The 13,929-nt window shown below is 42.9% G+C and overlaps 1 protein-coding gene across 1 annotated transcript; it reads right to left on the bottom strand.

The window, feature by feature from the left end:
• Positions 1–409: 409 nt before the first annotated feature.
• LOC144994057 (uncharacterized) lies at positions 410–1,462 on the bottom strand. Its single transcript, XM_078950246.1, has 2 exons — positions 746–1,462; positions 410–628 (listed from the first exon to the last, which is right to left on the bottom strand). Exons 1-2 carry the CDS (start codon positions 1,328–1,330, stop codon positions 488–490), a joined length of 726 nt encoding a protein of 241 aa, XP_078806372.1. The 5' UTR covers positions 1,331–1,462; the 3' UTR covers positions 410–487.
• Positions 1,463–13,929: the final 12,467 nt, after the last annotated feature.

Genomic DNA, 13,929 nt, shown 5'->3' with positions numbered 1-13,929 from the left:
CCTCCTGTGCTGGTCCATTTTATGCTGTTCCCTGGTTTCGAGCGTTGTGTATTTTCGAGTTTCTAGCCTGCTAAGCAGTGGATTTTGGTTTGTAGTCATTTGTTATTATTAAAGCTCCGTTCCCCTGCAACCTCCTCCCTCCACTCCTCTCTGCGCCTGCGTACCTCCTATTCTCCCCGTAACATTATGGACCAGCCATACCAGTACCCAGCAGAGGGGACCTGTCTCTGGTGGACCCCTGGGTCTTCCCCGGTCTACAAGGACTTTAAGGGGAGTCGCCTGGCCGTAAGAGGGGGTCGTCGTCATCACCGCCGCCCCCATTCTGATTCCTCCCCTGTTTCCTGGATGGAGCAGGACGTTCTCCGGCATAGGTCCTTCCTGGACCCCCTGGACCAGGACCTATGGCTCTGGGAGGACTTGTTTCTGGAGGAGGAGGGGGCCGCGACCCAGTGGACCTCGGAGTGTTTTCAGCTCCCCGCCTCCGTCTTCAACGGGAGTCGACTGGCTGTGAGGAGGGGCCGCCGTCGTCGCCACCGCCCCTCTCGACGCCCCGTTTTAGTTCCGGAGGTGGACCTGGAAGCACCATGACCCGTTCCTGCGTCCAGGAGGGTGCCGGACCCACCACGACCTATTCCTGCGTCCAGGAGTGTGCCGGACCCACCGCGACCCGTTCCTGCGTCCAGGAGGGTACCGGACCCACCACGACCCGTTCCGGCTCCGAAGTGGGTGCCGGACCCACCACGACCCGTTCCTGCTCCCAGGAGGCTCCTGGTGAGGGGGAAGGCAGACCGGAGGGAACTGGAAACGCCTCAACCCCTTCCTGCACCAGACGTCTGGCCCGAGCCCCCTGCCCCGGACGTCTGGCCCGAGCCCCCTGCCCCGGACGTCTGGCCCGAGCCCCCTGCCCCGGACGTCTGGCCCGAGCCCCCTGCCCCGGACGTCTGGCCCGAGCCCGAGCCGCCTGCCGCGGTCCCCGAGCCGCCTGCCGCGGTCCCCGAGCCCGAGCCGCCTGCCGCGGACCCCGAGCCTGAGCTGCCAGCCGTTTGCTGGTCGGACAATCAAGGCCGGAAGGCGCGTGCTCCCGGCTGCCCTCCGGACCCGCCTCGACGGACAGAGCGGCCTCATGGCCGTCCCCCGGACCCGCCCCGCCTGACTCCGTGGCTGTCCGGCCGTCCTCCGGACCCGTCTCGCCGGTCAGAGCGGTCTCCGGGCCGTCCTCCTGAACCTCCACGCCGGACAGAGCGGTCTCCGGGCCGTCCTCCTGAACCTCCACGCCGGACTGCGCGGCCTCCCGGCCGTCCCCCGGACTCCCTAAACTCTGTTGACCCATGCAGTTGGTCCTCAGGGCCCCCCCTCCTCTTTGGTTTACTTTGGAACCTCGGAGAGGTTCCTTGAGGGGGGGGTTATGTCACGGTTTTAGGTTCTTTGCCTTTATGTTCTAGTTGTTTTATGTTCGGGCCTGTTTGAGTTACTTCCTGTTTTATTTTGTAGCATTTCCTGTTTTGTTGTTGTCTCAAGTTTTACCTTTCCCCATCAGTCCTGAGTGTTTCCACCTGTGTCTTGTTCCCTTGTATGTATTTAAGTCTTGTCTTTCCCTTCCTCCTGTGCTGGTCCATATTGTGCTGTTCCCTGGTTTCGAGCGTTGTGTATTTTCAAGTTTCGAGTTTCTAGCCTGCTAAGCAGTGGATTTTGGTTTGTAGTCATTTGTTATTATTAAAGCCCCGTTCCCCTGCAACCTCCTGCCTCCTCTCCTCTCTGCGCCTGGGTACCTCCTATTCTCCCCGTAACATTATTAGCATCAAACGTGCAGAAATTCAGGTGATTATTGTATTGCCGTTACTTTGATTTGTCTTTCAAGATGAAATGCATGTTTTTGTTCATGTATTTTGTCAAATAAATTTCTCCCAAAAGTGTCACTAAAGTGTTTTTTTTTCTTTGTTATACACTTTTTGGCTACAGGCCCGAAAAAATAGATCTTTTAAATGTCAATAGTAATGTTTGCATTGCCTCCATGTCTGCATTTGATGTCTTTCCCTCTGCCATACAAGCTTTACGTAGACGTTCTGTTTCCAGTCCGTTGACCTGTCAATATGGTGGCATTAGGGTTACTTTGTGGGAAAATCTGCATCTGAGTACACTCAAAGTATGTTTTAGAAAACTGAAACACATCCTAAATGTGCATTCATTATTTAAAGAAAGATGAATTGCTTCTTTGGCACAGTTTTTTTTCTTTCTCTCGAATGGAAGACAATTAAATCTAATACCTATACTTGTGTGCCAAGGGGATCAAAAAGAAAAAATATATATATCTTTGCACAATCTGAGCTATAAATGTGGATCTCAAAAAGACCAAATAGCTTGGCAGCATTTCAAGCCTAAAACATTCAGTGAATTAGTAAAAGGCAATAAAAACAATGCTCATTTTAAATATTATTGGCTGACCCTTACAGCCCGTGTAAAGTTGGTCTGTTTGTTTGAAAATATTTACTACTACTTTGTGTTCGAACGAGTGCTGTTCACACATAAATATACATATTTCATTTTAAAAAATTAAATTAAACTGATAGGATAAAATGTATTATTTTACTTGCAATAATCCTGAACTGTTGGTGAGCACCCATACAGATGGGTTTTTTGACACTATAGCTTTAAACTACATCCAACGCGATTTGTAAGGCAGGGGCGTCCAGTTTCAAAGTTAAGCCGATGCAAAAAGGCAACGAGAGATCCTGTAGTGAAGCATTGGGTTTGACGTGATCCAATATTTCTAGGAATGTCTACACTCTGGCGAAGAATTCACATCGCATCAACCAATAAGGTCCAAAACTAACATGGAGGAGAATCTGATTATTGCCATTTGCTTTCCTCCTGAACTTTGGTATGTTTCTTATTCGTATTGAGGAAACAATAAAAAGGCCCTCAAATTTGTATGTTCCCTTCCTCAGACTGACGCAGGACAGCGAGTTGTCAAACTGGGTCACAGACAGACGGAAGCATTTTTGAACAAGCATCGAGCAGAAAAGAGGCGTTGAATCCAAATTTGATGCATGAATTGCGTATGGTGAAGCATTATTAGTCACTTGTACCAGTGGTTCACCTGTATGGATGCTGTGGGTTTTTGGGTTGACCAGACCCATGGAGGGTCATAGACAAGACCGGCCACATCTTAAAGTGAGCGCAGGTATGACTTACAGTTGTACCCTTGACATTTGTTGAAAATGGAACGAACCATTGTTGTCCTGCTGGAAAGTGTATCATGAAGTATTCATAAGGCTAATGCTACTTCCACACACTTTTAACATACTGTATGAGTGATGCTGTTGTATGGTGCCCTTACACGACATTCTAGTGGTTAGTAAAGGCTGTGTCACACGGCCACTACATCCATTTTGAGCATATTGCACGGATGAAAGTTGGTCGCACGTGAATATACGTGGACAAAGTGAGAAAAGTTGTTGTCTTTATGTGAGATTTTCACAGATGTATCACGAATGAACCACAGATGTACGAATAAACTGCTCAAAGAACACATAAATCAATGTAGAACATGAACTGTATGTGCAAGTCATTGGTGATTTGAGCGTCAATTACGTCATTTTTGCGTGTTATGTGCGCCGTATAAGCGGTATTAAAGTTATACATTGGTAATACATGCGTGGAATGGACATGATTCCTAAGTTAGACCTAAGTGGACGTATGAGGAACAATTATGGAAAGCCACAAATTTGGCGTGTGCATCTTGCGAAAATCAGACACAATGGGGTAAGATTTGCGTAATAATTGGATACACAAAATACACGAGAACTGCTTAATTTTCTTCCGACCAAAAATTTTAAACAGTTCAAAACCAAATTCACGTAAAAAACCTGTTGGCTGAAACCCAGGACGGACATCTGCGCACATCGACGAATGTCAAACGCAAGAAACACTAATGAATATCACATAAATATCCCGAAAGACTGAGATTCCATACGTACAAAATGCACAAAATGTACATAGTTACTGTGCAACATGGCCTTTAGGTGCAAGTATTTGACCCCACATGAATACCGTACATATGAACGTAAGTAGTAGTTGCCCAAGGGAGACCCACACAAACTACGCTCTGATGGTCTAATTTCCTAGTTTCTGACATTCAGGTTGCACTTATCACATGAACAGCGCTAAGAGGCGCAGACTGGAGGGTTTGGGGGGGGGGTTAAAAAGAAAAAGAAAAATCTGCACAACGTGCCTGCATCTCACCTACTTCACCCTTACTTACCTTTGTGTAAGTGTTCTCCATGACCTGTCTCTCACAGCATTCCCGTAGAAAAATGAACATTTTTACACTATGGGCTCACAAAACAGTCTACGACCTACAACCGGAACAAGTTTACCTATTTTTCACCTGCAGACAGTCTGTATCCACCAGTAAGGGTAGTTATGACAAAGGCTTAAGTAGAACCAGTGCCTTAGTTCATTGGAACCATTTAATTGCCTCATGCCAGTAATATTTATCCAATGGCTTATCTGACGACATCATTTCCACTTTGCTAAACTTTAGGTCTCAAGTGCCAGCAGGTTAAAGCTGATTGTGTGTTTCTTTTTGTCCTCTTCTTCTTTGTTGCAGACAATGTTGGCCTCATCTGTGCCGTCAGGGGTTTGACTAACTTTGTTATTTGCAGCTGACTCTGTGTACTGTAGGTCAGCTGTCTCCGCTGAGCCTCGTTCTGGAGCCTTCAGCTCCCCAGCGTCCCTCACAGCCAAACAGCCGCGCTCGCTTCCAAGCCAATCCGACTCCTGCAGCTGACATCTCACCGAGCCATCTTTGTAATTGAAGACGTAATTCCCTTTTCCTCTGAGCAGTATAAAATCTATATTGCAACCATAAAGCAATCCAGGCTTTCCTCTGAGCCTTTTTTTTCTCTTTATGTATGCAGAGACTTATATTGGAGATGTGCAATGGCAAGCAGTTGTGATGTCTGAAAGGCCAAGCTGCAATAAAGAGAAATGAGGCCACATCCCTGGTCATCGTTGCAGAGCGGATTTCTGCCCCTACTTTGGTCCGTAGACTTTATTTGACTGTAATGCAAATTTGGTTTCAGCCTCTTCTCTTCTGCAGCAGCAGCATGTTTGTCGCCATCCCGTAAACCCACAGCAAAGCATTTTTTAAAAACAAGACTGCTCACTCTCCCCAGACTTCACAGGGTTTTTCTTGTCCATGTTGAAATGTTCCTTTTTGACCGTGCGGCTTTTTTGTTTTTTTTTGGCGCTGGCTACTGATTCTTGACTATAAACAGTGAGCGAAATAATGATTCTCCTTTTTTTTTTTTTTTTTTTTTTTTTTAGTTATTTAGCCTTTGCCTGACAGAAATGTCAAAAGCACTGAAATTCAATTTTCTATTGTTGTGCAGTGGGGTAATTATGCATGTCTAAATCTCCAGCTACCGTAACAATTTGTGCTTATGAGGCTGCTCATCATGGCAGCTCCATGTATCTGCTGCCGCTGAGGTTCCAGGCATTATTCCACTTCAGCCTGACACCGTTGTCTCTTCCAATTCCGTCTCAGCACGTTAGTCATTAAGCCCGGCACTGACACCACCCATCATATCATTTCCTTAATCACGTCTGAGCTCCACTGTGTACATATGACCATATCATTAACACAGACTTCCATCCCGAGTCTGCTCCGCTCTCTGCTTTGGTTTTATCTCCTCTCGCAGATCTGACCCTGTGTTTCATCCATCACACTTGGAAGTCCTCGGGTCTGTTCAGTGACTAATGATATTCACTTAACACAGATTCACCCGCTGATTATTTCCCCCACCATCTCGTATGCAAAATTATTCATCCCAGAAAAGGTTTGTGGGTGGTAGAAAAGGTTTGTGGGTACATAAAAAAAAAGAATGAAAAGTGAGGACTTAAGGAGTTTTTTTGTTGTTCTGTGTACAGGATACACAATAAACCAAAAGTACCGGATGTTTTTTTTGTGGAAAAACACATATTTACATCTAAAATTAGATTTGTCAAGAACTTTTGGGACAGGGGGTCTGATTCGGTGAGAACATTTTTTAGGAAACATGCCAGCCAGACATTTGTGAATAATTATTAATCACAATTTTCTTTATAGTCATTGTATGCACAACCAAATTATGATGCTCTCCAGGGGACGGCCGTGGTGCAGTGACAGAGCGGTCAACATCGAATTGGAAGTTCGGTTTCAGCTCTGAGCACCTATGTGTTGAAGTGTCCTTGGACAAGACCCACGTTGCTCCTGGTAGTTATAGGTTGGCGCCAGTGTTCGGCAGCCATTAGTGTGGGAATGTGCGTGTGTGAACAGAGCTGTGACTGAAAAGCAATTTGGGCGATATAAGTATATGCCATTTACTGTTTATAAAAGTCAGGGTTGGAAGAAAAAATTAAAATACGTTTAAAATGTAAAATGTGAAAAATCTAAAATATGTAAGGTAAAAACACAGAAGGACAATAACAGACCGCGCTGGTGACCAGAGAGCGGTGTCTTTTTGCAGTTGTGACCAATAAATAGCCTATAATTACACTTATATAACCACATAAACATGTAAAACAGTTTACACATAATATACATTTTTATTTGTACATTTAAATTTAAAATTTAAATGAATCTAGCAACAGAGCTTCAGCTCTAGTGTTGACTTTCTTTGAATATATATACTGTAGCTCTTTAACTGTGTAAACAATTAACATAATTTAATGGATACTAAATCAAAGATAAGTGCTGAAATGCAAAAATTTACATTAGCAGGGTATTGACAAAATTAATGTGAATCAACTGATTCTAATGCGGAGAAAGGTAGCTTTTTGCCGATATGTGACCCTTCATCGATTGGAATCATGTCCATCGAGTAAATGTTTACTCAAGAGTTTTACAGTAGTTTGAAGAGCGTGGGTTGTTTCGTGCTGCCGGTGATAGTTCCAGTGTTAAAGAGTTAATAAATACTAAATGTTGTTCACCTTTCTACACATCCTTTCAGGGGTCGCCACAGCTTTCTCTGATTTGCAGGTTTGATTTGGCAGAGATTTTTTTGCCTGCCGTCCTTCCTGACATAAGATTGTATTATATCCAGGTTGGGGACCGGCACAGGGAGACTCAGATTTGGGCCTCCTTGTGGGTTCACAGTTAGGCAGTATTGTGAATGGTCTTGACCAAGGACCCACACTGGATGAAGCTTTTTGCACCCCCAATGAAATGAACCCTGGTATCCAGTGTGCTTTAATTATTAAGACAGATTTCACAAACAGCTAGCTTTGTCATTGCTTCGGCTAGCCATTATTTTGCCAAAAAATTACTCTTCCTTTCATGCTTGAAGGCAATGTAAAACCAAAATATTCCTTATTGGGGAAAGTGTGTTGTTCCCTTATGGCACAGATTGTCTTGTGTGATTGGTGGCTGTCACAGGACCTCAAAGTGTGTCAAGCATAACACTGCTTTGCTAACAAGGTGCTAACCAAACTAAATAAAATTGGCATATGAAGACAAGCTTTGTAGTCTGGCTGGAGAGCTGCTGCCATCTTCTAATGATATATAAAATACACCTTTTCTCCATAATTTCATGTGAAATAGATAGCTAACTTGCTTGGCCAGCAGGCCAGACTTTGGACATGCCAGGCTGAGTCCCACTAAAAATAAAATGACCCAACACATCTAAGAGGCAACCACCATAAATAAAAATGCATGCAAGAAAGTCCAAGTCGAATTTCTCATTTCTAACAGCAAAAAATAGTCTTAGCAATCACCTGCAAATGGAGAAAAGCTTATTTTCACCCACAATTCCTTGTGGCAACATCATTAAAGTGAAGCACCATCCTCTACTTTTGGTAATTGGGATTTCTGCAGATATCTCCAGTTTCCCGCAGAGTCCACTGATGGCTATGAATGAACTGCTATTCTCAGTCTGACCGCTATTTTCCTTTGAGAAGTTGTGTTTGATGCATATGTTTTACAGTCCTTCACACGTCTTCAGGTCTGCATGACACAGATGAGAAGACCACACAAGGGGAGAGACATCAAACTGAGTTAGAAAGTTTTGAAAACAGTGATAACATGCATACAGTGAAAGCAGTTGTGATATCTGACACAAATGTAGCTCTTAATAGAAAAAAAAAATTAAGTGAACACACAATGAAAATGTTTCAATCATAAGAAATGTTTTTAACATGGTTTTTTGAGCATGTTTCTCATGATGGGAGACATATAATGAGAAACTTCAATTTAAAATTACATTTTTAGGTATTTCTTTATTAAAATTGTGGTGAATCAGAAGCAGGCAAAGAATGCCATTGGAAAAACTTTGATTGTATGACCTAAGTGGTTTTCTACCTTCCTTGAAGGCCCAAAGTACTTTACAGTCTCCTGAGCTGCAGCTCACCGCTCCGGATGGGTCAACTGTGGTCAAATGTGGAGAACATTGTGGGAAAAATACAGTATAATAAAAAAATAAAGAATGCTTAGAAATGTATAAACAGATCAAATACCACTTTGGGATTTTTTTGTGTGAATAATTAACATTATAATACACTTAAAAGCTTAAAAAGTAGATTTTTCATGATAAAGGCGCTTTAAAGAATAAGAGATAGGATGTGTATTGTTATAAAATTTCACACACATCATATTTAGGTTTGCTCATATTTTACAGTGTTACTTTTTGTCACATATATTTTGTTGCTCGTTTTCAGTAGTCTTTTGTTGTAAGAAAACATTATTGTTGATTTATTTAAGAAAAAAGAAAAAAGTTTCAGGTCATGGCTGTGAATTTTTTTTAAACCAGCCCCATAATGCATTGGGGCAATGCATCCCCTCCCCATTTTTCTTTCTTTAAGAGAGAAATCTAATTTAGGGGAAAAAGTTACTACTTTTTGAACACTGTATTGGAATTTAGTGTTGCACTTTCATCCCTAACTTTCCTTTGTAGTGTATCTTATTAGTTTTAGCTCTGGGTAAAACCCAGCAGATAGCTCTGCATCAGGACATAAATGCATAAAAGCACTTTCATCTGCTGGATGACAGTATATACACCATGGCACATAAATATGATACTGCAGTGGGTTTTATTTCACCATCACCTTGTAAAGAATTAATCTTTGAGTTTGAAAGTGCAGCCATGATTTCTTGTTAGCTAACATGGGATGAATTATTTCTGATGCCAAACTCTGGGCTATGCTTCCATCTCATTGAGATGGATATATTCCTCTCAAAGTGCAATTTCATTGACTTTGTCTTCTTCATTTCAGGGCACTTCATAACAGGCTATAGTGGTTAGATCTTGACTGAAGCTTCTTTTTTTTTTAAACAAGCAGGTGTTTGATGGATTAAATGCAGAGGTACCATGACATTTTATCACAGCAGTGATATACAGTTCATTTCCTGAAATCTTTCCTATTGTGATCTAGTTTTTGTGTATTGACTTTAAGACACTTCAAGTAATGCCTTAGTCACAACTGCCCTTACGGGCACACTTGTACGATGCACGCACATACTTTAACATCGCAGACCGCCCGGTAAGCCTGTAAAGCAAAAGTGTTCATGCAGGCAACAGGTCGTTGCAAACACTTACAAAAACACAAGGATAAGTAAAGGTGAAGTAGGTGTCGTATAGATTTTTCATTGTTCAACACCTCTCCAAAACTTGTGGACTGTGCAAGGGGCCCATTGGTGTTGTTCAAGGGAGACGTTTATGCTCCTTGTGCGCTCCATTCGTCGAGCCGGACTGTTAAGAATGAGAATGTTAAACGGTCAAAGAAAATGTTGTTTGTATTGGCGTCCTACGGGCTCTTACACATCATTTGCACACCCTGTCGGTGAGGCATTTGCACGCAGCCGGTAAGGAGCCAATGACCGCACCATACTAATGACTAGAGCGTGGTGTACTGTCACCATACAACAGCATCCCCCGTACGTCATAAGTGCGTAGAACTTACATTAGCCTTACAAATAAGATTAATCCGAATTGCTTCCGTACCTACCTACCTATTGATACTCCCTATTGGTCCAATTGTAGGGGCATTTGGAGCTATAGCAGTGTCCGAAAGTTTTTTTTTATCCCTTGTGCTATCCAAGGCACTTTAACATTGGGATTGGGGTCATCTGGACCCCACAAGACAGTGCACTGAACCTTTTTTCTTCAATGATATGTGATCTTTACTGGTGTCCATGGATTGCATGAAAATCCTCTTCACCTTTATCCATCTTTGTCATGGTAGGGATAACACGTCAATGTAAAGGTGGGGTCATTTTAACCCCATAAGATAGCATGAGGGTTAAAGAGGAGCCGAAGTGACTTAGGGATGGCTATCCTTCCGCTGATAGGGTGACCTGCACTGCACTTGTGGTGCAGAGGAGAAACACATTTCTTCACACAGGTGTGAAGGTCTGTGAAGCACAGACGTTTACACTTAAATGTATTGACTCTTTGTGTTTGAGTAACTTTTTAAAGTTATAAAACTGATAATAATTTTTTCGAAAAATGGCAGCTACACGCTATCGTGGCTTACCGGCGACTATTGATGAAGTCATTAAGCGGTAGTAAGGTCCGAATCTGAAGACACTATTTTTTCCCATATCTCTCCGCTTGGAAGAATAAATGTAGGAGTAGGTAAGCAATTCAGATTCAGCCACACGTCCAACAATCGAGTGCCAATCGTGAGCCATTTTTATGACGTCCCTTAAGGTGGCTGCATGAGCTTTAAGGGATCTTCAAGAGACACCTGTGCTCCCTTTAAGATGCGGTCGTACCTTTCCTCCATGACAACCAAAATACCCATAGCACCCAACTCCTATGTGGCTGTTTTCTTTTTTACTTGACTGAACTCTGTCTAGTTACACACGGATATAGTGGCCAGCATACGGTGAATTTGTCTATTATTTCCTTGTAATGTTTAACAATGTGGAGAAAGTTCTCAGAAACTAAGAAGGGTCTTTAGTATCTATGACAACAAAGGTGTGTGCTCCTCCTTGGGCTTCGGCGGATCAACTCTTCTCTTAACATGCCCCACTTTTAGTCGTGACTGATGGTCGTTACATCCCAGGACCTCAGGAGACTGTGCAATCTGCTGCAGTCAGAGGTTTAGGAGGAGTTAACACAGCTGCAGTTGATGGTAAATGACAGATGCTGAGTCCCACCAGGGACCCACCTTAGCCATGCAATAGTACATCTGCCTGCTGATTCTTCAGCCTGTGTGATGCGGGGTAATGAGTTTTGCTCAGCCACTCAGGTCCTCAGAGATATGAAACCTCTCATTGACTCTCCACACCTTCCTGATAAAAAACTGCTGCGGGATCAGACATAATGCCAGGAACATGCCGGAACCATCTGCAACACAGCATCAGGACTGTGACCAGGGTTGAATCAAATAACCAGTTCTGTGTTCCAGTTTGCAGTTGTGCAAAAGTGGATGGGTTAATGCAATTGAGCAGTTTTTCTAGTATTTTTTATTTTGAATACGTACAAAACGAACGTATTGGTCTATTTTACTACACAGAAATTATGTTGTGTAGCTGTCATCAAAGTCAAGACGTTTGGGTTTTTCATTTACTACATCAAAGCTGTTCCCGTCATAATCAGAAGAAACGTTTTGTTTAAGGAAATATTCTCTACTCTGCTTTGTTAGTTGCCAGGATTGTGTGGAGGGTCTTGTTGATTGTGTTTATTGGGGACGACTGAACCCGTCTTTGCCTCTCGGCTGCTCCCTTTAGGAGTTGACACAGCATGTCATCCATCTAACCTATCCTCCTCGCTAACCCCCCCTCCCATGTCCTCCTTGACCTACTTTGATTTGGTCTGCCTCTAGACCTCCTTCCTGGTAGCTCAAACCTCAGCACCCTCAGCATGTCAACAAGTTTAAGTCATGTACTCACTCCTGATCCTATCCATCCTCGTCACTCCCAAAGAGAGCCAAAACATCTTCATCCCTGATACCTCCAGCTCTGCCCCCTGTCCCTTTCTCAGAGCCATTATCTCTAGTCCAACAAGATGGTGGAGTAATCATACTGTAATATACAGTGGTATAAAGACATCTTTGATACCCTAACAATGGAAAGAATTAATGCAAAATTAAGGGATAAATATGAAATTTGTATGGAACTACGGCAGCCTCTGTTGGAACATTAACCCAGTGATCTGATATTATTCAAAGGGGTGTGGGTTCACTGGAATGGGGTGCCTGTTATCTGACTGTTCTATCTGCTTGATATGACCTTTGTCATGGTTCCCGGAACGTGGCGGACCCAGGTGCTGAAACCCAGAAACAAGGCCGGCGAGTAACAGGTAAGAAGAGTTTAATTGGATCCCTCTCCGAGGAGTTTTCTGCTTGAGATGGCGATGGTTCAGAGATGGCTGGTGGTACTCGTGATGAGATTTTCTTGTAGCAGGAGAACAAAGTTAGGGCAGGAACAAGAGCAGAATAACAGCAGAGCATCCTAGACGTGAGACCAGGGTAGTCACCATAGAGGACAACGATCTGGCGTTGAATGATGGGGTTGAGTCTCCTTTTAAACAGCAGGGCTGATGAGGTTGAGTGGCAACAGCTGGAGGTGGTTTGGAGTGGAACTGAGATGGAGGGGGAGGAGACTGACCAGACCATGACAACCTTCTCATATACCCTTATCAACATCACCTACTACTTTTCAACTTGTATGCATAAGGAGATTGTGTACATGTGAACATCAGCTATTTATGCAACTTGAACTTGTCCACGGATCTATCCCTAATTGTACGTTCATTTGTTTAACTGCTGTTTTTTTATGTGGTTTTTATTATAAATGTCGTTTAAATTTGATTCGCAGAAAATAAGGTGGTGGAGTAAACACTCTTCTCTCTGATAAACGGTCTTTATTTTGGACCATAGACATATTTACAATAAACAAATAATCTCTGAAATCAACTAAAAAGACTCTGAGCAGACAAAGCAAAGCCCGAGTTTGTTCCGCCCACCTCAACAACGTACAAAAAAGAGTGACAGGAGAGTTCTGTTGGGTCCATATATGAGTCCACCCATCTGCCAATCAAAAATCCCACCAAGAATAGTGCAGAAAATGTTGTTCTAATCAAAACAAAACAACACAATGGTAGTCGCACAACTTCATAGAATTACACCGTAAATATGGTTTGCTTGTGTAACCCCCCGCCTCAGCCAGTTGTTGGGAATAGAAATAAAAACTAGCGAAAGAGGTTGCAACCTGTCAGGTAAGTTTAGGTCTTTACTTCAGTGTCCTCTGTGTGAGTGGCAGCTCTGTCCTATCAAAAGGTCTTTCTTCTGTGCCTTTGTCCAAACAGATCGAAGAGTTTGGCTGCCCTGTGCTGCTTTATCTGCAAACTTCCAATTGTCTTCAAATGATGACCCCCCCATGCTATTGATTTACAATCCTTCCAAAGAGTCGTTTGACCCTCCAGACAGCTATTCCTGAGCCAAATCGCATCAATGTCAGAGAGAAACAGAATGCACAGACTCAGAATAACTGACTGATTACATAAACGATTCAGAGAGGACTCTGCTCCACAGCTTTCTATTTAAGCAAATATTCACATTCACACTACACAGCTTTGTTTTCTCTGTAAAGTTGCTATTTAAACTCACTCGGAAAATGTGTCTCTGTGTCGAACACGTGTTGGAAATAATAGGGAATAGACTCTCAAATTATTTAAGTTGAAGTTTGAATTATTTAACCATTTGATGGCTTCAAATGACTAAGAAATATGTATTTTTTAAATTCAAAACAATTAGGTTATGAATTAGGTAACAGGAAATGGACTGTTGGACTCTAAACAAGACCTAAATAACTTTTTTTTCTTCACTTTTTAAACATTCTGATTTCTGACTGGTAAAATAAACGACAGAAAGTCGAAAAGTCCTGTTACATTAGCAGTGCAAATAATCAAAGCCCTACTCACTTGAAAAAGACCCATCTATTATCTA

Source organism: Oryzias latipes, chromosome 7 (genome assembly GCF_053564925.1).
Source record: "Oryzias latipes strain Hd-rR chromosome 7, Olatipes_Hd-rR_3.1".
NCBI lineage: Eukaryota > Metazoa > Chordata > Actinopteri > Beloniformes > Adrianichthyidae > Oryzias > Oryzias latipes.
This window is presented reverse-complemented; position numbering and strand designations above follow the sequence as displayed.

Coding starts and splice junctions, on each gene's coding strand:
- LOC144994057 (XM_078950246.1), bottom strand. CDS start 1,330: ATGGGTCAACAGAGTTTAGGGAGTCCGGGGGACGGCCGGGAGGCCGCG. Junction 629..745: donor CCTCCTGGGAGCAGGAACGG/GTCGTGGTGGGT, acceptor ACGCAGGAATAG/GTCGTGGTGGGTCCGGCACC.